General features: G+C 41.0%; 1 protein-coding gene across 1 annotated transcript in view; it reads right to left on the bottom strand.

Moving 5' to 3' along the window:
- COL4A6 (collagen type IV alpha 6 chain) overlaps positions 1 to 27023 on the bottom strand; it is a 108463-nt gene that overhangs the window by 12003 nt on the left and 69437 nt on the right. The window contains exons 6-29 of the mRNA XM_054516352.1: positions 22089 to 22205; positions 21257 to 21325; positions 20352 to 20387; positions 19875 to 19937; positions 19207 to 19242; positions 19029 to 19070; positions 18086 to 18178; positions 17017 to 17070; positions 15576 to 15635; positions 15072 to 15116; positions 14442 to 14495; positions 13079 to 13148; positions 12245 to 12355; positions 11296 to 11445; positions 9863 to 9967; positions 8857 to 9017; positions 7738 to 7917; positions 6973 to 7156; positions 4902 to 4973; positions 4417 to 4524; positions 3448 to 3669; positions 3047 to 3208; positions 933 to 1103; positions 150 to 293 (exon numbers count right to left, since the gene is read on the bottom strand). Of these exons, the coding sequence (XP_054372327.1) occupies positions 150 to 293; positions 933 to 1103; positions 3047 to 3208; positions 3448 to 3669; positions 4417 to 4524; positions 4902 to 4973; positions 6973 to 7156; positions 7738 to 7917; positions 8857 to 9017; positions 9863 to 9967; positions 11296 to 11445; positions 12245 to 12355; positions 13079 to 13148; positions 14442 to 14495; positions 15072 to 15116; positions 15576 to 15635; positions 17017 to 17070; positions 18086 to 18178; positions 19029 to 19070; positions 19207 to 19242; positions 19875 to 19937; positions 20352 to 20387; positions 21257 to 21325; positions 22089 to 22205 (2509 nt within the window). The remainder of the gene's footprint in view (positions 1 to 149; positions 294 to 932; positions 1104 to 3046; positions 3209 to 3447; positions 3670 to 4416; positions 4525 to 4901; positions 4974 to 6972; positions 7157 to 7737; positions 7918 to 8856; positions 9018 to 9862; positions 9968 to 11295; positions 11446 to 12244; positions 12356 to 13078; positions 13149 to 14441; positions 14496 to 15071; positions 15117 to 15575; positions 15636 to 17016; positions 17071 to 18085; positions 18179 to 19028; positions 19071 to 19206; positions 19243 to 19874; positions 19938 to 20351; positions 20388 to 21256; positions 21326 to 22088; positions 22206 to 27023) is intronic.

The following is a 27023-nucleotide window of genomic DNA, read 5'->3' as shown; positions in this document are numbered from 1 at the left end:
TCATTAGTAGTCTTTGGTAACCAGGCCAAAGTATTGGAAAATAGAAGATTACAATATTTAGAAGAAAAATACCAGACCCAGACATCTCAGAATTGCCTCCTAAGTCCCTCTGCTGAACAGCCAGCAAAAGCCATTCAGCTGTTTCTCACCTTTTTGACCTTGAAGTCCCACAGCTCCTGGACTTCCTTTTCCTCCAGCTGTGCCAGGAGCTCCTTTAAAGCCATTCACTCCAGGGACACCAGGCAGTCCTGGCATGCCAGGGAAACCAAGCAGGCCAGAAGAGCCTTTCTCACCTGCATAGAAATGTTAAGAATTAAAAAGGGAATATCAGTCTCTGTACACCCACCCTGGGGCAGGGAGAGGCTGCCTGGGTCTGGGCAATCACCCAAATCTGGGTACTTAAACAAGCACATGGCACACCACTGTCACTGTCTCCACTCACAATAGTTTCAACCAGCACTTCTCAGGTCACCTTTGAGAGCCTGGTCCTGTTTCCAGTGGAGATCAAACACAATCAGTTTGCAAGAGAACAACATGCAGTTCCACAGCTCTATTGCTTTGTGTTATTCTCCAGGTAACCAACAATTGTATTGGTGCTTAAAGATGACAGTTTGTAAATTTTTCCTTCCCATTTGATTTGTGCTTGATTCTCTCCCTTCTTTCTATAAATTTCATTCACTGTTCATTTCTTCAATTTTCTTGTCTATTTTGAATTACACAATCCTTTGTCCACACGGACCTAAGACCTTTAAGATGGATTTTCTTAGGAACATTATTGATAATTAAATCCATAATTTGTAACTCAGCAGCAAAACAAATGCATCCCAACACTAGCTGGGGATTCATTCCATTCCAGCAAGTTGGGCCTAAAATCAGCACCAGCAAGGTTATTTTTTTTGTGGTCACAGCAATCTCAGGACTGAACCACCTACCTTTTGGCCCAGAGAAACCTGGACGTCCATCTTGACCAAAGGGCCCAGGTGGCCCTACGAATCCTCTTTCCCCAGGAGATCCTGGAGCACCATCAAGACCTGGGAAGCCTTTCATGCCAGCAGGGCCTTGTGGTCCTACATCCCCAGCCACACCTTTGACTCCAGGAGGTCCTGAATCAATACAAGAAAGAACTCAGTCCGGGACATTGCACAGAACCAGGACAGCTTGTGGCAGCTTCCCAAGCTCTTTAAACACAGCATTGTTTTTAATAACAAATGGACCTTATGGCACATGCAGCCTACTAGAGGCATAAAGCTTAGAACTGCAAAAGCATTAGTCATCTAATAATGAAATACCTACAAGGAGGGTTACTGCCTACATCACTACACAACTGGCAAGAGTGAAACCCCTTATTTTGACCACCAGAAACTGACCTGCAATGCACAGTCTTACCTCCATCATCAGGGCAGCCAAGACAGAATGGGGAGCATCATTAATGCCAGCTTCTGCTCCCTACCCCATTGTCTGGGTGAACCAGATATCAATCAGCTAGACAAGTTCACAAGTTCTTTTTTCACCTTGGTAGTTGAGCTGTACTTCTCAAGATCCAATTGCTCACTACAGGAGCAAGCTAATTGTGCTCTCACAAAACCAATACTATATGCACTATTTTGCCTCTAAATGTTTCTAGCTGAAGCTTTGTAATGGTTTACAATTTTAAACAAAGGCTCGAACCATTGAAAACAGAATGCTCAGATCCAAAGGAATAAAGAGAAGGAAAACTTAGGTTGCTTCTGAAAAATTACATTTGCTGCAGTAGCAGTCAATATTTGAGCTCTGTTACACTCAGAGCTTTGTGCTACAACCCAGCAATTTTTAAGCAGATGAAAGAGCTGCCTAATTTAAGAAGACAAAGAAAACACACACTTAAAATCTCTGCATATTAATAATTTCCTTATAGGCTTGAGACTTTGCTACTGTCTGAGCATTCTCATTACAATGGTTCTTTGCCTTCTGCTTTGATTAGCAATGATAAGGGGTATCACCTATGGTCAATGCAATTCTTGTAGCATTAAAAGCTGGGTTGTTAGTCCATGAGCTTTTATGCTACACTGCATTTTCTCACCTTGACAGCCTATGTGAAGAACCCATAACCAAACAGTGTGACATCAGAAATGGAGAGTTGATGATAAATGGAATAGAAACATGGTGAAGGAAAAAACAGACAAAATATGTAAACAGAAAGAACAAGGCTACAAAAGAAATTAATGATTCAGGGAGACAACAGCTGCAAAAAAAAACTTAGTTATTTGGAGCTTATCATCCTAGCAATGGGAGGTTTTTAAAAACAGTTGAAGAAAAGTCAAATATAGCATACAGACCACAAATGTGAAACAATAGAGAGGCAGAAGGAATGCTAATATTAAAATTTTTAAAAATTAAAAACTCTGTAATTTTCATGTCAAGTGATACTGCTCTCATTCATTTGCTGCCACTGTGCTTCAGCACTGTCATTCTACATGTCAGAAGAGCACTTTTATGTCCCAGAGCATCATCTACCAATTCCCAGGTCTCTCTTTGCTTAGTTCTCAAATCTTTCATATACTGCTATGACACACTTCAGTCAGTGCAGCTTTACAGATACTACTATACTCCAGTGGTGGGGATTTTTTCCTCTGAAGTGAAGGAAAATAAAGCTCTCTTCTGCCCCAGCAAAGAGAAAGACAGAGAAGACAAGTGCTTGTCCTGAGAACGTCAATTTTTCAATCTACATCACATTTCAAGTAACCCTACATAACAGAAGTTAATTGTCATGAAAATGGGAAATGAAGATTAGTCAATGATACAGCCAACACGTAAGAGCAAAGATGTTAAAAACTTCATGACATTTAAGATGCTTTCTTCTATATTTCTTCTATACTTCCTACAGTACTGGAGTAACATTTCCCAGCAGGAACTGCCCAGCAGTCAGAGTCAACAGGCTCAAATTCTGCACTATGGTTATCCCTAACCAGAGGTAGGAGCTCACTCCAAGCAATGCAAAACTTCTCCCACACTTCAACACCCCAGAGCTCAGCTCAGCTCCTTGTCTTCATCTGAAAACACCACATACCTGGTGCTCCTGCAAGGCCAGCTGACCCCAAGGGTCCTGGTTTTCCCTTAATGCCAAAAGGACCTCCAGGGCCAGGAGGGCCCCGCAGTCCAGGGACACCGGAATATCCTGGCTGACCCTGTTCACCTTTAACACCCAGGAGGCCTGGTCTTCCATCCAGCCCTGGAAACAGAGAGATGGGAGGTTACAGAACAAATAAAGCAAAATTCACGCTTTTAATTAAAAAGTGAGTTTTAATAAAAGCCTTTGAGATGCATTAGATTCTAATGGAAAACCAGCCAAATCACCATCTGTGAGCAGCTCAGAGGAGTTGCATTATCTTAAAGTGATTGGAAAGAGGAAGGGTCTTTGAAAAAAGAAACAGTTTGATATTCCCAGATACAAGCAATATCAGTGCTTACCTTTTGGTCCTGGAAATCCAATATCACCTGTAAGCCCTTTATCACCTGGAAGTCCAGGTCGGCCACGCTCTCCCACAGTTCCACTCTCAGCACCAAATACAACTCCAAGAGCTCCTTTTATTCCAGCTAAGCCTGGAGCACCCATTTTCCCAGGCAAACCATCTGTTCCATCCAGTCCTGGAAGTCCTTGTGAGCCTTGCTCTCCTCGAGGTCCAGGGAAGCCTTGAAGAGAAGATCCATAAAAGCCACTCAACAGAAGTACAGAATACTGCTTCCAATAGCATCTCAAATTAAATATACATTTAAAAATTTCCAATAAAGAAAAAGTTGCTTGAAAAGTTCAAAATAATTTAGTACTGAATTAGAAACAATAATTGGTGATAGAAAGATGAAGCTGTTGAAAGGTTTAGGTTTTTTGGCTTTTTTTCCAATAAAAGAATACTGTAGAAGTGTGTAGCTGCAGCTATATAAAGCATTCCAAGCTTGGTTTTTCTAGATGGTAGGTTAAGCAAAAGGACAAAACCCCTAACCCCTCATCACCTTTGCTTCTTGGTCTTGACACAACCATCAGAAATTCCTATGGCTAAAATGAGTCCAAGCACTGTGTACAGTGTGCCTTTATCAGAGTATCACGGGACTTAAAATAAATGTTTCACTAAATTAGTGGCTAACCTAAACTGGAACCAAGTACGCGACAATGGTCTCTGGAGAAACAAACTGCTGACTGTTCTCTTTTCTCACAGCAGTGATACAGTGTTACAGGCAGGTGATAAACATCCTGAATATTTCCTTTGTTTTCTCCCAAGCTGCAATCACTTGTCTGCATTTGCAAGGAGCACAATGGAACACTCGATGGAGCATTATGGATGTGTGAGGCAGAAGTGGCCAAGAAGGTTAGACAACTCTTCTGATAAAGTACTGTACACATTGATCAGACAATAAAATGACCTCCAGCAACTTCCCTCTTACCAGGTTCCCCTTGCAAGCCTATTATTCCTGGAGACCCTGGCTGTCCTTTAGACCCATGTAACCCAGGTTGGCCTGGAATGCCAGAGAAGCCTTTGCTGCCTTTGGGACCTAAGGGTAAAAATATATTAATTAATAATATCAACAAACAAACAGCCGAAGACAAAAACACAGCACAAGAAAACAGGATCAAATATTTTCTGCAAAGCTGGTGCTGGATACAAAATTTAAACTAAATAAAGTCTCAAAGCTATGGCCACACAGAAGCAGAAGGTTTGTGTTCAAGGCTAAAAAACGGTGCAGTTAATATGATCCTCCATGGGATTTAGGCCTAGTCACTTTGGGAAAAATAAAGGACATTGTTCTGCCAGTTAACCCTCTGGAATAACTATCACTTGGAGGAGGACTAATTGGGAGGTATTATCTTCTTTGACAAATGAGTGCTGTTTGGCAGTCAGTCGGTGCATTACATCATCTTGTGTCCCCACCTGGCAGTCCTGGAAAGCCGGGAGTCCCTGGGGGCCCATAAGCTCCAGGAACTATGCAGGGCAAGGTGATACCTACAACAAAGAAACATCAAGGTTGTAGCCTCACTCTGCCAGTTTAAGCCAGTGATACTGTATTATTGCCTTTATCTTAATTTTCTTATTAAATCATAGTTCTGACTTGGGATCTCTCACTGGTTTGCTTTCAAACTAGTACAAAGTCACAGACTCTTTAAATGTTTTTTATCATTTTCACAATAAGGCCTTTCAATCCGGACAAATAAAGTATGATTATTACTTCTATCCACACACTTTTCTTTAATATTAGAAATGAATGAATATTAGAAATTTCTTTAATATTAGAATTATTATTTCTTCTACCCACACACTTTGTAGGATGTTATGTATTTTAATGTATGCATTAAAATATATAACATCCTACAAAGCGTGGATGTTATCAAAGGATGTTATGTATTTTAATGTATGCATTTTATTTCCTAGTATGGGAGGAAAGGCACTCACAAGTTTTCTTACACATCTTTGTGGAGGTGCAAACTGAACTGGCTAATGACTTACTCCCTTTCCCACATGTTCTGACTATAAATACTCTCCTACACAAAGGACTGTTCATTGTTCCCAAAGCTTTCATGTAGCACTCATAAAAAGCTGGCTTGTGATGTACTCTGCAGAATAAATGGAGTTCACATCATGTACAGAGCATTTTACTTATACTTATCTCACAATGCAACTTTCATTTAGCAGATTCTGTAGGAGAAAATTTACTGAACATATATGTAAGCTTTCACAACTAGGAATTAGTAAAGCTTTTAGCATTTAGGATGTGACTTGAATTGGAAAAAAAGCTTATGCAGACTATCCCTGGGGGAGATTAATGCTACATCAATACAATGGACATCTCCTTGCCCCATAACAAGAAGGCAGCATGACACTGGTGTGAGGTACTATCCCCATCCAGCACATCTGGAACCTCCTGGGGCTGCCCTGGCCTTGCTCTCACCTCCCTCTGGCTCTGAGATTCCTCTGCCAACTCTTCTCACTGTGGTGGTCTTACCACCAAGGGTTTTAAGCTCAGAGCATCAGTCCAGAAATCTATGCCACTATATTATGCCTGCAAATACTCTACTAGCTCTGCATTATTGACACAGACAGAATTACAAACCTAGGAGCCCAAGTATACACATGTAAAATACACTGAAAATCAGCAGCAACAAAGAAAAAATATTGTTTACCTTAAGTTATATTTAAATGGCTGACATGGAATCAAAACTGGGACCAGCTTTCTGCAGTCATTTTGTAATGAAAACATTTTCCATAAATGTTTAGACATGAATTTCCATGTAACTTAATTTGAGAATGAGCCATAAAACATCATATATGAAGTATTATCAAACCCATATTTACTTACTTTATCACTGTCATTATGGTATGCTTTAGGTGCATATAATGACACATCAACTGAGCCAAACCACAGTACCTCAGGAAGCAAACAGAGCCCAGAGCTGGTTGCACAAGTCACAACTGAACTCCCTACCTGACTGTCTTGACAACCTCTTATTCATCAACACCTGTTCAATTCATACAATGTATTAACATTTCTTCTTTTAAAAAGAATCTGGAGCTCTTATTTCAATAATAGTAATAGTTTTGAAAACTGAATCAGACACCTCTGATATCAGTGAATTACTATTTTTATTTGGACGATGATTTAGGTGTTCTCAAAAACCTCATTTTCTCACTCTTGCTAACTACCTTTGGTGTAAAATGGCTCTCCAACAATAGCCAGGGAGTAGGTCCATCTAATACTCGTAGTATTTCAGCACTGCTTGAGTATTTATTGTTCATTATCTGTGTCCTCCTGAACATGACAACTTGAGAAATCTGTGACTGCCATGTGAGGCCTGGTGAGCCCACAAACAAGTTTTAATTAATTTGAAGAGCAGTCTTTGGCCTAATGCAATCTTCTGGCCTAGCCACAGGCACAGCAGTAAATTGAGTACCATTTCACTTGCAGCTTTACCCTCTTCAAAGTAGGAGCAGACCCAGCAATACCTACCTGGAGGGCCTGGAAGACCTGCTTGTCCTGGAAACCCATCCATTCCACTGTCACCTGGTGGTCCACGAACTCCACTAGGGCCTGGGTATCCAACACCAGGAGAACCAGGCTCTCCTCGATGGCCCTTGGAGCCAGGTAATCCTGGCAGACCCTTTTCACCTGGGAAACCCAGCCCACCATCACCCTGTGCACAGCAAAGACAATTATAGCTCAAAGTCAAAGGGATGCAGAAAGAATATCCACCACTATCATCTTAAAATGTGTGTAAGGGTTTGGTTCGTTCTGTGCAAAGTTCAGGTGAGCCTGAAAAGATATACAGAAACCACTGTAAATTATCCATCTTTCTTTTAAAATGTAGCAAAACTTGGTGACTATTACAAAGAATATTTTACATTGTATTTGCCAAAATGCAAATACTACAGATTCTGAAAGACATTTACTTTCTTTTTAATTCATAAGATTCTGGTGGGATTTTTTTTTTCCTATTTAAAGATTTCACTTATAAATATGCCTACAATGCTTTTGTCTTTTAGGACTCAACATAGAACAGCATTAGGGTCTACTGAAGTTTATCTTTTCATAGAGGCATTAGGAATGCCAATTATTAATCCTGACCAAGACAAATTTGTGCTCAGGGACTGTGAGCTTTTTATGCATTTGAAGCTTTACCCCAGGGCTACTCAGGACTAGTTTGCCAGGCCTGGCTGCTTTCTCTGCTCCTTATTCCAGTTCTGAAGCACTGCTGCTGGGTTAATCTGGACTTACTGGAGGGCCTGGTGGGCCTGGCAAGCCTGGCAGTCCATCCCTGCCCGGAGCTCCTGGGATGCCTGAAGGTCCTCTGGGTGCTGTTGCACCACGGTCCCCACGGACACCTTTGACTGTTGCATAGGATGGATCCCCTTTTTCTCCCTTCAGGCCTGGAAGTCCTTGCTGACCAGCTGAAGCCTACAGACCAATAGATAAAGAAAAGGAACATGCAGAGAAAAGACTTTGCTTCTTAAAAATGTCATACAAGGGCAGGACACAATGACCAGATCAGAAAGAATCTCCAGGGAGTTTCCTATTGTGTACAGTAACTTGGGAGGTGAAAGAAGTTTGTTTGTTTTCAGCTGTTTCTACTATCACTACAGCTCCACAGTGGCAAGCCAAACCTTGGTAACAGTGACAGCAATCTTGCATGGCATCTGGGAACATTACATCACTGATGATATAATGGGACCCAAGTAATGAAACTTCTTTCCTATTGCTTGGTGTGCTGCACTTACTGACACTGATAAAGATCCTCTGAAGATAAATGATTTGTATCTTTATGGACTACGATTTTCAAAAGTAAATACTTGCAATGAGCAATGCTCAGCACTTTGGAAAATCCTATTTGTTATGTTAGCTGTTTGATAAAAACCAGAGCTCAACTCTCATTGATGTATTTAGCATACAGCAGTTAGGAAGCAGACTCCATTTGTGGAGCACAGTTTTTACAGCTATGAGCAATGATGTGGAAAGATCTCCCTGTTTGATTTTTCAGATCTTCTCTCCATGCACATGTACAACTGCTTCCCCAGCCAGCCCTCACTTAGGAAGAGCCCTGGGTCTAAGCCAATGTATGTCTACTTCCAAAAAGTCCTGGGATGAATAACTCTTACTACTTTTCTCTTGACTGATGAATGTGCAGTTCTCAGATTTAAGAACCATTTGTTGTCCCATTTTTATAGCTAATAGTATCTCTACTTTCAGTTTCTTTACACAGATCAGTTTCTAGGTTGATTTTTTTTAAATCCAAACAAATAGAAGCAACTATTAAAAAAAAAAGTTCTTTCATTACATTCAAGATCACAATTCATGGCCACAATTCAGAATAACCAACACAAACTGTTTTTGCCTTACCGGAGGGCCTCGCAGTCCTGGTGCTCCCACAGAGCCTGGGTCCCCACCAATGCCCTTGGCACCAGGCACACCAGGCCTTCCTGATGGACCTGGTGGGCCTGAGATGCCTTTTAGGCCAGCTCTTGTAACTCCTCCATCACAAGCACAATCACCTGCCTCTCCTGGAAAATAGTCAACACTCCAAACTGAGTTTGGATAAAGTCCCTTTTCAACTGCAAGAGCTCCAAAAGCAGTATTTGATTCAATTAAGACAAAGCCATTCTCATATTCTCATTCTCCTCTACTCAGGTGATGTGAGTGCCAAGCAAGTGGAGCTCAGGTTTTCTCCAGTTTAATTTCCATGCAATGCCCATCACTAAATAACAATGTGTGGCACAAACCTCAGCACTTCTAGACCTCTTCCCAAAGGTTTAAACTTTCCTAAACAGATGGGTTTAGGGGAGTTTTAGGGAGGTCTTCCGCATTTTTTTTAGAGATAGTTATCAGAGAAAACAAATCCATACTCCCCCTCCCAGTAGGTTACAATGACACCCTGAATTGTCACTGGTTATGGACCCGAACAATCACTAAGCACAGTGATATCTGTGTCATCATGGCTTTTGATGCTGGTTCTGTCGCACACTAAGACCCAAATTCTCACGATTTTTAGCAAAGGAGAGAATAAATTTAAATTTTTCTGTCATTTACAGCCTCTATTGCAAAAAGCAGTGAATAAGATTTTATTTCTAAGTCTCATGGCTTTAAAGTATAACTTACTTAGGCAATTTTCTGTGCATGATATGTTTATCAGCTTATTTGCCTGAGCAGAATAAGAAGAAGAAATAGGATTTTACTGACAGTGCTGGCCACAACTCTTTCTAAATTGCAAAGACTGTTGGCTCCTTCAACCCCTCCTGTGATTTCTCATAAAGACACTTACAACTCATCCCTTAAGATATTAACCACATGTAAACATCTTTCAGCCTGATGACAGCTGAAAAGCTCTCTCAAAACAAGAGTAAGTTACCTTTGTAGCCCTTTGGACCCAAAGCTCCTGGCAGCCCTCTTGGCCCAGGCTCCCCTGGGACCCCAGTCCTTCCACTCAGGATTATCCCTGGGGAGAATGAAGGGCCTACAAGCAGAAAGAAGGCAAGGAAAAGCCGTGAGAAGGCTGATCTCCAGCTCATTACTGACTTAAAAAATCAGTGATGCAACTGGCACCAGACAAAACTGCATCTCTGGATGTAGCACAAGGAGATAGATCTTGGTTGGTACCACCCACAGTAGTTCTGCAGTTCTCTGCTACATTTGCTTCCAGCTCTTCATACAGAAAAGCAAAAGTTCTCACAATGTGGATCCAACAGAGTTTAATTCCTCTACTCTGCCACTGCACTTTTTCACAGATTTACCAGCATGACCAAAGAACTCACCAAACTGTGGACAGGTAGTGTAAAGAATGGCAAATTACTTTCATTCAGTGGTTGCAGCTCAGGAAAGATACTAAAGGGCAAAAGGGTTAAGGGGACTTTCCCTGTCCCTGATTTCATGTCTGCAGGACTGTTGTCTACATCTCTTTATATGCTGAATGGAATGAAACGTAAGCTGATGGAAACAGCAGCAGAAAGCAATCAAACATAATCTAAAATTACACTGTCTGCAAACCCTTCCCCTCTGTGACAACAGTAAGATGGAGTGCTGACCAGCACGGTCTGATGCTCCATGGAGACAAACTGCAGCCATCAGCTAAACACAGCCACAGGAGCTTTACAGACTCTGCAGAAAACTGAGCCAGAATTGACCAGCAAAAAGTTAAGAGAACACTTATTTCTTCTCCTCAGAAAACCAGTTTATCAGACCATGGCTCCATCACTGGAGTGTCCTCTGTTCTGAAGGGTTGGCTCTCAAAAAAAACCCCAGTTTATGGCAGAATGGTAAAACACAGCTTTGTAAACTCAACCCTGATCCTGTAATACTCAATTTCGGAGGAAAACAAAACAATGCACAACTAATTTCATATGGACATCCATGCAAATGAACATGTAAAAACAAAATCCTACTGCCTTGGGTCTGGAATCCTATCTGACTCCTGGTACCCAAACGACCTGGTCACAAGACAGACATTTACCTCAGGTGTTCATAAAGTCTGTTCTTTACCTAAGCCAAAAGGAGACTAACCTAGACCTTCAAAGCCCTTGGTGTCATAAACTGTGTGTACACAACTTTGTGCTTCAGTCTCTCAGGCTACCACACTCAACAATAATTAGGTTTATTGTCTTACTCTAAAAGAGTGTCAACTCATATATATAAGTTTGTGAGCTACAATCACAATGAGGTGTCAGTCAAACATTTACAGTTTACAGATGAATAATCCTTGCTGGCAAAGAACTAAATATATAAATGATTATTTATCCTATTTCACTCTGAATCTGATACAAAAATAGATATAAAAATTCTACATACGTGGTGAACCAGGCAATCCTGGTGCCCCTGGCAGACCTGGCAAACCACCTCTGCCAGGAGGGCCTGGTATTCCAATTGTTGCTCTTCCTGGTTCTCCAACTTCACCCTTCACTCCTGGAATACCTGGAGACCCTCCAGGGCCCATTCCATCTAGACAACAATGACACAATGAGCAGCTCTCCAGCAGCCAACGCACTGAAGTATTTTTAATGTTAAGATAATTACCATTGTACCCTGAACTGCAATCATGTTAGGACAGAACAATTCATAATTTTACACCAAGGAAAAAGTACTAATTGGAGGGACCAACTGGCTCCCATTTACACACTCCTTTGGTGACCCAAAATACTCCACAGCACTGTTTAAGTCCCTGTGAACAATCAGACAATTAACTATGTAACACTGAGCAGGGGGGTTATTTTCTGATATTCTTGGCAGTTCCAAATATCTGGATTACTGCAGGCCAGAATTTCCCAGATGACATTCAAGTGAAACAAAAACTTTTGAGTGAGATCTTGGATGGGACAAATGGGTTGCACGCCCAGTGGGTTTATCAAGCCAATCTGTTAGCTCTTTATTGCAAATATAAAAAGTCTTCAAAAACAGTCATTATAATTTAAAAGGCAGGAAAAGTTCTTCCAATTAGCACATTCAAAATGGAAGTCAAACCACAGCCTCCTGTGTACACTGCCACACCAAATATTCACATGTGAAGACTGAGCTGTAATAATTGTGGCACTAATTCTGCTCCCATCTAAGCCAACAATTGGCTTCCCTATGTGCCATCCCTGCCTCCTATTTCTCATACAGCAGCCCTCACATCAGCCAGCTGAAGGAGCAGGGAGAGGCTTGCTCCAATACCTTTACCATCTCCAGGCTACTACACAGAAACTTCTCCACAAAACCCAGAGCAAACAGCCTGCCAAGAGCACTGTCCCAGCTGCTTTACCTCTCTCCAGGCCTGGAAACCCTGGAGGCCCTGGAAGGCCTGGTAAACCAACAATCCCTTCATCTCCTGGAGAACCAGGTATTCCTGGGTTTCCAGGGTCACCTGGGGCACCTATTAGAGAAAGAGGAAAACAAGGAAGAAAATCTCATCAGAATTTCTGCTGAAATACTGTTCAGTCAATTACTGTAGTAGCCACTGATCTCTCAGATAGCAAAGGCTGCCAAGCTGTGAGCAGGAAGTCTGTTAGTCAAAGTTAATAATATTGGGAAAAATTCCTCCTGAGCTGTTACAGAGGTTGTTTCAAACTTGACTGAAGGAGAAAGAATAGGAGAGACTATGCCATGTCTCCTTACCTTTATGGCTTCAGAGACTGTTCCCATGCAGGCCCCAGTCAGCTGTGGCATTAATTAAGCTCATTTTTCTCAACAATATTCTTACCTCATTGGACAACAAGTAACAGCAGAATTACATTCAGAGCACCCTTTACCAGCACCAGGAAGCCATTCTTCCTTGGTACACTGAAGAGAGATTGAAGTGTGTCTACAGAGCAGACACAGCACTTGCCCACGCTCACACAGACTCTGCCTGTCCCAAGCAAGACATTTCATTCTGTCTTGAAACACATCATTTGAATGGCTTTCCTTAAATTCTGAAGTTATAAACAATGAATTAAATATATGTGTAGCCAAACAATACAGAAATAAAGAAATAATAACAAGGGATAGATTAGACCCAATATACAATGTGGGAAAGCATTAAAATACAGTAAGAAAGAAAGCTGGATTGGAAAAAGTGCTTTAGATGAGTTCCAAAAAAAAAAAAGGAAATGTGTACCTGAAATGACTACACCTTCCCTGTCAATAATGACAGGAGGACCTGGGGGACCGATGTCACCTAATTCACCCTGTAAAGAGAACAGATTCATACCACACTCAGATAGGGGATGGAGAGGAGGCTGCTGGTCAGGAAGCAGACTGTATTATGGTACCAGTGTCTGCAGCCATACACTGAGTAACCATCATTCTTTGTCTTGCTGAAGAATTCACTTTGTTCTGCTATTCATAATCATCTGCTCTCCTGACTTACATCGTTCCTGTCTGATGAAACTGATGGCTGCTTCAGACAAGATGGCTGCTACTGTCCAGCCATCCTCTGAAGGTCTCCAATTACCTCAGTAGGAAGCACAGACATGTATATACAATGTGTACTGGAGACCACTTATGTCACCACGCTGACCAGCATCAGGTAGATAATATCTGTTCATTTCATGGTGAGAGCTGCTATGAGCGATCTCATTTTTAACAGCTTTCATCACTTCAGCTATCTGTTGCCTTGCAACACTGAATTTCAATAGTAGAAGCTTACAGAAAGGTGGATTCCTTCATAAAGTCATCCAGGTAGAACAGGCAAGTTGTGACAAACTGCAGTGTCATTCCTTCCTCTCACTGACACTCTCAAAGAGAATCAGATCCTCTTTGAAATCACAAGCACAAAATTTGACTGTCATCATATTTATCATATAAACACCATGCAGTGAGCCAAGGCAGTGCACACTTTGTTGCTTCATCCAGTAATACTTCTCTGTACAGAAACATCTAATACTACTTCTTCCATGTACTCTGCACAAAACATCCCTTCAGTACTTGCATTTTACAAGTCTGCAATCTTGGTGGCAGAGCAGTGTTTTCACAGCAAACTACTAGCTAATCATTTTCCACTCAGTTTCCAGCTGTCTGACTGCCCAAATTGTAAGATACCCAGAAAATGTCTGCTATGCATCACCTATATTTAGTACAAGAAACTGAACACATTCTCAGGTCTGTCCATACTTGTAGATCTGTGATCCAAGACTTCAGATAGCCTTGGCACTATATTCACATCAATTCACTTCCACCTAATCTTGCCTCAATGGTCCAATAAATATGGCATTGCTGTAAGGATAAAGGAGACCAGAAAGGCTACATGTAAATTCTAAGTCATGAAGTTCAATGATTAACATTGAAAAATTATTAAAATACCTGAACATTCATGGCTCAGCAACAACTCATTTTTGTGCTTAACGATAAAGTGAACGAGGAACTGAAATGTAGTGACAATGACAGTGATATAGGGGCAAACATGAAGTTTGATTGGAGCAATGATAGCTATTTATTCATGAAAATACCTTTAAAAAAACAATACTTTAGTGAGAAGTTACCTTCATGCCTTCTACTCCGTCCAGTCCTGGATAGCCTGGAACACCCGGGTGGCCCTACAAAACCCCACAATGGAACAGTGATACACACTGAAACAGTAAGTGGCATTGCTTTTTAGCTGAGACATCTGCAGAGCCTGGACTCAAATCACAAACCAAATTCTTTGTCCTACCAAACATTTGAAGAAGAATTAAAGAAAGAGAAAACCAATGGTATCAATTTCTCAGCACTCACAAAATACCAGAGCTCCTTCAGGCCTCCTTGTGAAGATGGTGAGAACTCGTGAGCAGGCTGAAGGTGTGCAAATCAGGACAACACCTAGGAGTTCTCACAGAACTGTAGAAATGCTTGCAAAATGAAGAGTCTAAAACATTCTTTTCCTTGTCCCACACATTTTTCCCCCACTGTTTTCCCCTTCTAAAAAATTATTGGCACCAAAACATTTAAAGTAACACTGGGAGACATAGGATCTACTGATTTTGTACTTTCTACTTAGCTTAACTATTTCAATAAGGCAGGTATATTTATCCATCAGAGAACTTGAAGCCACAATATAAGGAAGTTGGTAGATGTTAAGCAGTTAGAGAGCTTCTGTAACTCTTAAATACAGTGAAAAATAGAAGAAATTTCACCTTTCTCCCTGGAATTCCTTCAGATCCATCCAACCCCAAAAGACCCTAGAACAGCAAACACATTAACTTTTAGAGGCTCCATCCCAGTTTGATCAGGCTTCAAATATCTCAGCATCAAAGAATTAAAAGTTAAAATTTTCAAAAAGAGAAGCTTCCACTGCTTTTCTTATCTCTCAATTATTAACACTAACAATGTAAAGAATTTAACAAAATAACTGATAAAAGCAGGCTTATCTTATTTAAGCACTGTTTTTCTAATTGGCAGTTCAAGTTAAGGAAGTAATGGTGTTTCAATTTATTAGGAACTTAGGTGTTACAATGTAATCACAAAACCAATAAATTGTAGTGTGGTGAAGACTTTCTATCAGATAGTTTATTCTGCACACACAGAACAGAATGTCCTGCTGCACAGGAGCACATCACAGCAGGGAATGAGTCTGTTGATGAAAGGCCCCCCCCATGTGTTTGAGAACAGGCATTTAAAGACTTGGTGAAGTTACCTACCCTGCCACCTGGTAAGCCAGGCACACCTTTTTCTCCTTTTTCTCCAACACCTCCAAAGCCCTGAGGAAAAATGTCAACATTAAATCTCTGTGATCTCGTTTGGAATTGAACAGCACATCCCTAAGTAAAGGGAACACAAACCCATTTATGTATACAAACAGTACAATAGTGAGACAAAGGGAGCTGACTGTTTCTGCTGGGACTGCTTTGTCCCAGCAAGAAAAACTCCCATCCATCAGACTTGGCAGGATGTGCAGTACAGTCTCTGCTTTATTCCTCAAGACTTCTATCCATTCTAACCATGGCATATATTTCAGTAGCAACTGCAAGTGACCCCATGTTACAGACAGCAAAGACCTGCCAATGCTACTCCGCATTCTATTCCACACTGAGAAATTCTTTCAAGTCTCATTTCTTAACAGCAGCAGTTCAAGGGAATGCTCAGGGCATGCTTTTCCCTTCCAAAGCCCATGAATAACACAAAACTAGCATTTTCATGCTCAACATATGGAAATGTTTGGTGGCTTTCCCAGTCAGCAAGAAGTATCAAATCCAGAGATAGTACACCAGGATTTAATTTCAGCATGAGTTACAGTAGTTAAGCAATTTCCAGGCTTCAATCTTAAAATATCTTACGGTTGTGGTTAAGTTTGTACATATGTTCAATTTCACCAGCTTCAATGGGTCTCTTGTACTGCATAAAGCTAAGCATGGAACATGTCCAGAAAGGCTAATAACAAACTGTGCTTCATGTACAGGTTTTCCTTGCACGTATTTCTCCTAAGAACATCTGTAACTGAAGAAACTGGCAAACAATTTATCTTATTAGTCAGAAATTCCCAAAAATATTTATTCCCTAAACTTATTGAAACAACCTCTGTTTACAAAATGTTTTAAGGCAGGAAATAGCTCTCTGGAATTCAGGGCTAAATTGTTTTTCTTAATTCATATAGAGGAGATGCAACACCATGCTGAGTTGATTAGCACTAATACTCAACAGCCCATTTTAACTGGGTGTATATGGATAGAAAGAAAGATCTGCATGTGCTTCACAGCTTTAAAGTAAAATTACAAAATATATGTTTAGAGATAATAAAAGGGAAAAAAATAGGATTTTTAAAAATGCCTGTGGGACAAGGAACACTGCCATCAAGTGGCCATGCCACAGGTAGAGCTCTGAGCAGGTCTGCATACAGCAGGCTGCAGGTACTGAAATCTGGGCAGCTTTGCAAGTCTGTAGTAGGACAGCACTTTATTCTTTGTATCTACAGGACAAAAAACGATCAGATTACAGTTACACTCTTCAAAAAGTCTTGTGAACACTTTTATCAAAGTTCTCTGGTGCCTAGAAACTCCTGTAGAGGCCTTGTGAGCTATTCAGAGGTTGCTGAATCATCTAACCCCTATAGGGCACGTGTTAAAAACACTCCTCTGTCCTTACCGGGACACCAGGCAATCCTTGGTCTCCAGGGAATCCTTGAGGACCTGGCTCTCCCTGGCAGGGGGGAAGAGACAAACACAATAAATCACTATGCCTGTGAAAGGAAGACCTTCCTGTCCACCCACCCTGCTCCTGACACCTAAAGCAAAGCTCTGTCCTTTTTCTGCCAGGGAGTGCCCTGGGTTTGTGTCACCAAGTGCTGCATCAGAGGCTCCCAGCACAGAGCTGGTGCTTCCTCTGGCCACTGCCTGGCAGCTGCTGCTCTGCTGACCACAACTGCCACAAGCCAAACCAGGGCCATGTCACACCATCAGCTGGGAAACTGCAACATGCACAGTGCCTGGTGAGAGCAGCAAAACAGCTCATGATGGGCCAGCAGTGTTTTCACAACTCTGCTTACAAACTCCAGAGAGAGCCCAAAGGAGTGGGATTTGTCTGAGCTTCAGCTCACACTAATGTCAGTTGACCAAGTACAACAATCTCTCTCATAACTTTACACAGGGGCTCAGGCAAGCTCAGACTGGGCTCCCAAACCAGCCTGTATAAGTCCCAGATTAACTCAATATGCCTAAATTTCACGTGTCTGAAGAATCTTTAACTCAATCTTTAACTCAGACCACACAGCTTTCATAAAAACACTGATGACCTAAATTCACATCCCAGTAATAACAATGCAAAGGTGAAAAAATCAGATTATTTCAAAGTAGTGCGCACTAAGGCAAAAGAGCTGGAGGTTCCATTTATTTTCCTAAATTGATTTTTTTTGCTTCAGCTGACACAATTTCACAGGTTCAACAAAAACAAGCTACAGTTCACTTATTTTTAGGATTAATGACAAAATCCTTTAAATAGCTTCCAGATTTCTTCCTCTGAGAGGTATGTATTCTCTAGTGGTCCACAATGCTCTGAGCTATGAATATTTTTATTCAATAACCATTTGGCAGAATAAACTGGTACAAAAAATTATTTTGATTTGGAAATATAACAGCTCTCACTGTTCAGTAATTTTGTTCATTCTTGAATGAAAGAACATGGAGAAGGAGAGGGTTTGTAAACTGAATTTACAGACCTTTTCTCCTTGCTTCCCCTTTGGAAATCCCATGAATTCCAGAATTCCAGTGGAGGGTGGGGGACCTGGAGGCCCAGGCAGCCCCACATCACCCTGTAAACAAAAGAGGAAGATATTAACATAGCAGACCATGTTTGATTTTCCATGGAAATGGCCTACAAATCAGAAGAAAAACCACTTCAATTGTATCTCATGTATATAAATCTGTGTGCCTGAATGCTAGCATGGGACTTTGGTCATGGGAATCAAAAGATCAGATGGAAAATCAACATGAACAAAATGCATCTGTTTCCAAAGCCTTGTGATTATAAAACATGCCAAGAAAAAAAAAAAAGGCTCAGCAATTGAACCAACAGGAAAACATTGCAGAAAAATTTTGGGGAGAAATATGAAAAAAAAGAAGAGAAGGAACAATTAGAATTGTGGAAGATGAAGAACCAATTCTAACATCAGCAGAATCAAGTTCCAGATTGAGAACCTGAAGAAGCCCCATTTTGCCTGTGTAAATTCTGACTGCAAGACACCCATTTAGGATAGTGAGACTATAAATCACACACCAGTTTACTCAAAGAATGTAATGAAAGCCAGGAAGAATGAAGTCATTGGAATAACAACACAACAGGTGATGATGCAAAGAAACTGAGAAGTGGAGATTCAAAAGATGTCTAATGACCTCCAGTCTTGATAACCACAAAAATACTGCACTGACTTGAGATTTCCCCTTCTTCTTCACCCAGAATAGGCTCCCATCCTTTTTAGTGTACCAACAAATAAGGAAGCAGCAAGATTCTTTAGCATTTGAACTGCCAGCCATTCCAAAAGAAGAAAAGAAAAAGGAAAAGAAGAAAATACTAGAATCTAGCCACTTTCTACAGGACCAAGGTGTGATGGAACTCTGGAGTATTATTTAATGCTCTTCCATAATAAAACAAGTTTCACTTACCTTTTCTCCTTTCTCTCCTTGAAAGCCTAATCCCATGTTACCCTAGGGGAGAAAAAAAACATGGATGAATGAATAATAAAACAACAGCAACACCACCACTCCTTATTATTTAAGCCCACAGCACTGTTAAACCCCAAAAATTAGGTGTAAAAAGAAAACAGGAAAGGTAGCTACTTACTTTTGGACCTGGTGGCCCAGGGGGACCCACTGGACCCTAAATGTAAACAAGATCAAGATTTTATTCCTTTTGATTTAATTAGGATGCAAACAACTGTAGCAATGCTGGGATTTGCAGTGGTACCTGAACTTTCTTGCCTCCAAAGCAAAAGCAACACACGTGCTCTCAAGTCTACACATCTCTAACAGCACAGCTCTTTGGCAACGTCGTTAATTAAGAGAAAACTTCAACTTAAACCCAACAAAAATGTAGTTTGGTTTTACCTTTGCCCAATAGAAATTCTCTTGTAGGATCTTGAAAAAGCAACGCTAACACATCTCATGGCAACAAAGGCTCCAAGGATCAGAAGTCAGGCTATTCCCCCAGCCCTGGGATGAGGCAGTGCTCAGAGCAGTGTAACAACGTGTTGGTGTTTGCAGGGAGCACTGCAGAGCTCTTCTGGAGCCCTCATTTGCTGCTCTGGGTGCCCAGAGAGGAGCCTTTGCTCTTGTGATTAGATTAAACTACCCAAGAATGAGTATCCTGTGCTGGAAGTCAGCTGTGCTCAGGGTTTTCAGATGCACAGGCACTCTTGCTCATTGCCATGACACAAACAGAGACAAGGGAAAGGGAAACTGCCAACAGCTGGAACTGTTCCATCAACAAATACAACAGCTGAGGTCTCCTACCTGCAAACCTGGTAATCCTATAGGGCCTGCAGGACCTATTGGACCTGGAAAACCTTTTGGGCCCTATAAAAAGAACAGAGGACAAATAGAGGATGTGTAGAATTTACCCCATCAAACCCCATCCAAAGTGAGTCTCAGGAAACATTAAGTAATATCCCCTAGTTAAGTAAGCCAACTTAAATATTAATGCAAATTATTTCATATTATTAGAGGTACTTTGAAAATCAAAGTTACAGAGTTCAATGAAGGGAGTTTGATTTGAAAAAGGAATAATGAGGTAATAGGAAAAATTGGACTTCCCCTACCATACCCTTTCCCTACTCATACCCTTCCAAATCTAGAATTGCTTACACTACTGGTACCACACATGTAAATACACTTCCCACTAATTTGAAAAGGGTCCTTGAGACTCCATACCTGACAATGTACCTACTTAATATTGTTTAAAATCATTATGCCCAATATTAAATAACTTACAGGAACTCCATCCAGTCCAGGAAGACCATTTTCACCCTAAAAATCATAAATGTATATGTAAAAATTACACAACATAATTGCAGCAAACTATAAGGAACATAAAGCTTTGTATAAATAGAAATATTTGCTGTTAGTTAATATTAGATCAAGTGTAAATGGGAAAATATCTTGAACTTTATTCCTTCATATTTGAATTGAGTAATGGAGATCTCTAGAAAAATTGGAACCATTTTATTTATGTGTAACAAGAGAAAATAAAGTGACATTAAAAATATTAATTAGAAAACCACTGAAAATACACTATAAAAACTCTTATTATATGACTGCCTATAAAATAAGCAAAAGTACATCATCATAATAAGAAATTATCTTCATTTCCCATAATTATAGAAGTCAATTAATAAAGACCTATTTAACTTTTATGAACTTATGAGCGTACATAGTGTGGATAGAATTTTAGGAAAGTTTCTAATTTTGACCAGCAAAGTCAGTGTGAGAGGCCTTAAATCACAGAGTGAATTTTTTAATATTTTCAATATTTAATGAAGCACATATGTAAACTGTGAGTGATAAACTTCTAGTACCTTCCAGCACCAGAAACACTGAGAGGCCGCTGGAATCTCACAGCAGAAGTTGTAAAATGCACTGAACAGTAACAGGATGAGCAGTGTCTCAGCATCTCAGTATGGGATAATTAAGATCTCTTCAAAAACCAAGCAATTCCAGGTTCTGAGAGTATTCTGTGTCATTAATGAAGTTATTACAAGGCCCTTTGCACAGCTCTGCACCCATACACCCAGGACTGACACCACGAGCAATCAAAGCTGCAGTATCAGCCCTGCAACCTGTGGGACATCAAAGAGTTTCTTGTACTGCATTTTCTCCTGTGTGATGACAAGTCTTACCTTCATTCCTTTAAGACTGCCTTGAGCAAAAACAGGTTCTCCTTTAAGGCCTTTTGGGCCAGGACGACCCTGATTTAAGAAAAAATAGTAAAAAATAAATTTCTTGAAAAAACACTGCTTTAGTTTTGAAAGACTCTCTAAATTAGCAAAATGAACAAGGCAAACTCCTGGCTCTAGTTAGCTGTAAAAGTACCACTGCTGCTTTGCCAGAGAAGCTGGGCTATTATGAGAACTAAAGACTTCCTGCAGCTTTAGAAAAACAAGGTTCTGCAAACATTTTCTCTGGTATTTTCCTGTTTATATAGGATTTTCTTTTCATTTTAGGCCTTTGACAACCTTAGATCCTATTTGAACCTGTTTAACATGGTAGAACTCCCCTGTTCATATGCACATCAATGCCATTTAGAGGGACCTTGGCAGGCTTGAGGGATGGGCCCATGTAAACCTCAGCAAGTGCAAGATCCTGCAACTGAGCTGAGGCAATTCCAAGCACAGATTCAGGCTGGGGAATGACTGAATTGAAAGCAACAATGGAGAAGGACTTGGGGGTACTTGTGGATGAAAAACTGTCAGTGTGAGTTTGCAGCTCAGCCAGCCACCCATATCCTGGGCTGCATCCAAAGCAGCAATGACAGCAGGTGAGGGAGGGGATTTTGTCCACAGGATCTTAATTTTATCCTCAGAGTGGATAAAAAAATTGAGCTCTAACAATTCTAATAAACTTAGGGTTTTTTGGGTTCTTCCTAAGTACTTGGCAGTTACTTCTCCAACAACGTCACAAAAAGCAAATCCTGGTTTAGTGACAACAGAACACATTTGAGTTGGGACATACAGGCAGTCCAGGTAGGCCAGGAAACCCATCAGGTCCAGAAATGCCAGGACTCCCAGTGGTGCCATTGCAGCCATCGAGGCCAGGAGGGCCTCTGGGTCCAGACTGCCCAGGGTGACCCTGTGTGAAGGGAAAGAGAGAGAATGACCACAGGATCTGTTATTTGCCAGTAATACTGTTGTCCCCAGAAAACTGATATCTTCCTTCCAAATGGCAACACAAACCAAAAGAATTGCACAACCCCCGACCAAGTTCAGTGTATGGCAGAGTGCAACAGAACAAGCTTCTTCAGCCAGCTTTGTTTGTCCTCCCTAAAGGTTAAATCCTAGAACACTGGCTGCATTCATCTGATTACCTTTTTCTCCAAGGGACAATTTTCTGAAGTACATAACTTGTGCATGAGTAGGTCCCAAAAGGGACCATCCCACAGAGTGTGAACCATATGGAATGTAACAGTGTCAAACAGCACGCAAGGGTGCACCTGACACCAGCAATGGAAGCTGCTCATGCAAAAGAAAGGGCAGAGGCAGACTCAACAATACTAAGCATTTATAATCCAAATCTGCTTGGAGTTTCAGTGACTTCTCTTCCTCTCCAGTGTGGATTCTTTCTTTTAATAGATCAACAGATGTTAAAGCTCCAGTATCAGGCCATTCAAGCAGAACAGCTTTATTTGTTATATTAAACATATGACCTTGGGCAAAGCAATTGGGAGAAAGATCCAATTAAACTAACAACATTTTAAAGAAAGTATTTGCAATGGCCAATTATTAAATCAAGCAGAGCAAAACATAATTGTACCTAATTCTGATTTCACAAGTCTTTAGCCCTGGTATATCTCTACTAATTTGACTGGAGTTTACTCAGCATGGTACTAATGCAAAGGAGATCAAAGTTTGGGACTTCAGGCAGTTTTTCTTCAGTGCCACATGAGTATCTGAGAGCAGAAGGCAGAAAGGCAGAACTGTCAGTCACAATGCCCAAGTGTCAGGCAATTCCTGATTCTGCACTACTTTTCCTATAAGTGAGTCCTGTGGCACTCAACAACATTGTTTTAAGGCAAGAAGAAAAATTAAACTTATGGAGATAGTATCAGTAACTTGACAGTTCTCTCCCCTCTCTGTACATGGTGATCTTGACTCATCCCAAAAGTACTTTTATTTGATCCCAAAGATTTGTCCTTAAGATATGGCACTAAGCAAGTTATGACTCACATTAGGAAAGTAAAAAAAACCAAACATGGATAAAATGGAGATAAAGCAGAACATTAACAATTCTTCATGCCTGACATTTAAAATAAAGCACATTTTCAACACTTAAGGTCTTCCCAGTCCAAGCCAATAGCATATGCTATTGGATTGGACTGGGAAGACCTTATTGGTGAAACTCAATGAGAACTTTGCAGTAAATGTAAAGCTTTTTATCTAAGGATCTTTAAATACCTTGAAAAAATGTGTGAACGCTATAATCTAATTTTATAGATGGGAAGCTTGGGACACACAGTAGCAGGGTGATTTTCTCAAGGATGCAGAACTACTTGAGCCATATTTATGTAATTACTTGAGCTGATCACTGGCCTCAGCTGCTGCCAGGACAGCTATTCCATATGGCTGCTTATTCACACATACCTACTCCCTGTGCTGGAAACAAACACAGCAGAGAAATAACTATTCTATTTCTTAATGGGGTTAATTTCCAGTCAGATGAAGTCCTTGGTCCAGCTCATTTGGCAACTGCATTGAGATTTGTGCCAACAAAATCGAGAGGGACCTGATCTGCTTTCTGTCAGTCAACAAGGTACAAACTGATCAATGTCAGGTGTGTCTCAACTGCACAATTAAGGCAGCTCACCCAGACAAGTATAAATTTGAGATTTAACAAGGAATGGAATGAAGTCATCCTAAAGCATTACCATCAGAGACCACTGCATTAACACTACCAGTTGCTCTGATGATTATTCTGCTTATCAAAATAACATGTGGCATGCAAGCAGGAACTTGCCAGGCCCTAGTAAAGCAACTGGAGTAGGCTGAAGCAGCAATGTATTGCCACTTAGATTTTTCTCTTAGAAATTACTTAATTAATTTGATCCATGCAGGATGTCACAGCCAAGACCATCAAGTCTCTGACAGGACAGGCAGTGCTGCAGAGTCAGAGGCCAGAGCTGTCAGTGTCTATCAGGTCTTTCACTTTGTTTACAGCATAAACAAGACCAGGAGCTATGTGGCTGCACATGTATCTGGTTACAACACAAGGTGACCAGCTGCAAGGTTTAGTGAAGCTGAAAGGGCCAACATCTGCCCCTCAGAGTGAGACAGAAGGGAGCCAAGCTGCTCCAGCTTTCCTGCTGGCCCAGAGCCAGCCCGTGGCACGCAGCTGCCGGGTGAGCACGTCCTGGGAAACGCTTGGGGCGAGATCTCCTAACTCTCAGACCAAGACAGCCTGTAAGAGGCCCAAAGGACCTTGGTATTCCTCTTAAAATGTGAGTAGGGCTTAAGAGAGAGGACATAAAATATGCTGATCACAGTGATTTCTTATGTGTGCTAAATAAATCTGTGCCCCTGTTACTTAATCCCATGGCATCCATGTCTGTGGGTCTGTGCCAAAGCATGACACAGACTGACACACAAGCACACACACACATTCTGTGTCTTTTGCTTTAGGAAAACAATCCAAAGGATTTCCTACTTTAAAGCTAATCTGCAATCAGAGTTCATAATATTTTGTTTTAAGACCCTTATCTGAGGAGATACTGAACACCCACAACTGACTTCCTTGAGAGTTGCTAAGTCCTGCCTTAAAAGAAGCTTTTTCCCAGGGGTTTAAAATACTGATTTAAAGAGCTGGTTTGACCTGAAAAAGTGGTGGTTAATAGTTTCATTGCTCTCACCTCCTCTAATTCCTGTTTTGGCAGATGTGCCAATTGAACACAAGCACCTCAACTGACTAAGGCACAAGACTTTCACAGATTTTACTTATACATGTCAGGGTGATTAGTTTACAGATCTGAGTTAAAACACAGGCTGGAGAGATGCTTGTGCTCTCTGTACTCACAAAAGGAGGCATTTGGTGTGAAAGAGATAAGGAAATTTGAACTGGTTATCTGGGCCCTCCTTTATCTGGCTCTTGCTGTACACTGACACTGTGATCCCAAGGGGCCTCTTTTGTAAATCAAACAGGGAAAAGGCAATCCCAACAGGAGAGCTCAATGAATAATTAAAAACAAAGAAACAAATGCAATTAGGGATGAATACAAAACTAATTGAATAAACAGTTTCATGGTTGCTAAGGCAAGTGGCCTTTCTACAGCCATTGCCAAGTGCTTGCTTTTACTCCAGGAAGGTCACAAAACTGCCTCTTCATCCAGCTTTGGCTTTCATGGCACAGACAAGGGCTCACTAATCATAAAAGTATTTCCTTCTAGAACTCCTTGGACAGTTCATGAAAAGCTATATACATCTCCCAGCTTCAGCTCCAGCCTTTGCCAGAGGTGTCCTTGAATCCTGTCTTATAGGAAAAAATAAACTTCCCAAGTAGGGCTAAGGATTTGAGGGCTTCTCCTACAGCATGACATGAAAGTCTAGCAATAAACACATGTAGCTGCTGTATTTACTAGGTTAAAGGGATTAGTCAGGCCAGCTGCAACAACATGATTTACTTGCCACCAGCACTCCCCAAGGGAGCTCTGTGGAATACCACTTCCCTTAAGGTCAGCAGTGGGATTCCCCTCTGAAAAAGGGCCTTGCCCATGGCCATGACTAAAGTACACCTGCCTACACTAACACACCTGCATACTACAAAGAATCTCTCTTCGTATTTGGATGTGCAGAGATAGCAATATATTTTTACTTCTTCCATCTTTCTCACACACACATGTTCTCTCCTTTGCTCTACATTCCACACATCCATATAAAGTGCCTTTATTGGTATACACTTCACAAAAAAATCTAAGCTGCTCACTATCCTGAAATGTAATGACAAAAGTAAAAATATTTACTCAAGCAGTGGTGGTTGCTATTTTCACCCTACAATGGAAGCATTTATCTCAGTGGTTATAATGTAAGCAGTATGAACAAGTTTCCCTTTTCCCTTTTTCTGTCCTGCAGTTGTGGCACAGTGCTGAGCCACAGTGCTGAGCACTTTGCTACTTATGCCAGCAAAATCTGCCTCTTTCCCATTCACCCACCTGCAGAATGTTGCAAAGCAGAGTAGATCTGCATTTGCTGGAGGCTTTGAATCCTCTCATCTGTCTCCCTGCTCTCTCCTTGGAATGCCTGTCCCTGCCAACTACCTGGCAATCTGTCTCTGCCTCCCCTCATTGTTGGGAATCCCCTTTCTCCAGAGCCTCATCTGAAAAAACACCCTGAGAACAGCATGTTCCCACAGTGTGTTCAATTAAATTAAGTATTATGGGAACAGCTTGTTCTCTTCAGACCTAGACAGTTGGCTGGTGGTAAAAGAAAAAAAAATAGCAGCAAGGGAGTAGAGCAGGAGAGAAAACAGGCAAGGATGAGCAGAGGGGGACTAAAGGACAAGGGCCAGGAAGGAACTGGAATCAAACAAGCTCATTTAAAAGGCCAATTGTGCATTTTCAGCCAATCTATCACAACTTTTCTGGTTTTGATATGAAGTAAGAAAACACAGCTCAATTGTTGGAGCTCCTGGCCATCTGAGAAAGCAGGGAAGATGAGAAAGAGTATGAGCATAGTCTGAAGGCACAATGACACACAGGATGGAAAAACACCATCAAGAAAATAAAAATAATTCTAATATCGGAAGGAAAAAGCAGGATGATCCAAAGAGTGTAGAAAGAGTAAGGAAGTTTGGGGCAACTTCTAAAGCTGATCCATTTAAAGGTTCCCTGAGATACCTCTGCAAAAATCACTGGAGAGACCAAGCAAACAAAAGCTGGCAAAAACACTCTAGCCACATAATTTT

This window comes from Molothrus ater, chromosome 14 (genome assembly GCF_012460135.2).
Source record: "Molothrus ater isolate BHLD 08-10-18 breed brown headed cowbird chromosome 14, BPBGC_Mater_1.1, whole genome shotgun sequence".
Taxonomy (NCBI): domain Eukaryota; kingdom Metazoa; phylum Chordata; class Aves; order Passeriformes; family Icteridae; genus Molothrus; species Molothrus ater.
The sequence above is the reverse complement of the archived record's forward strand: the minus strand, read 5'-3'. Positions and strand labels throughout refer to the sequence as shown.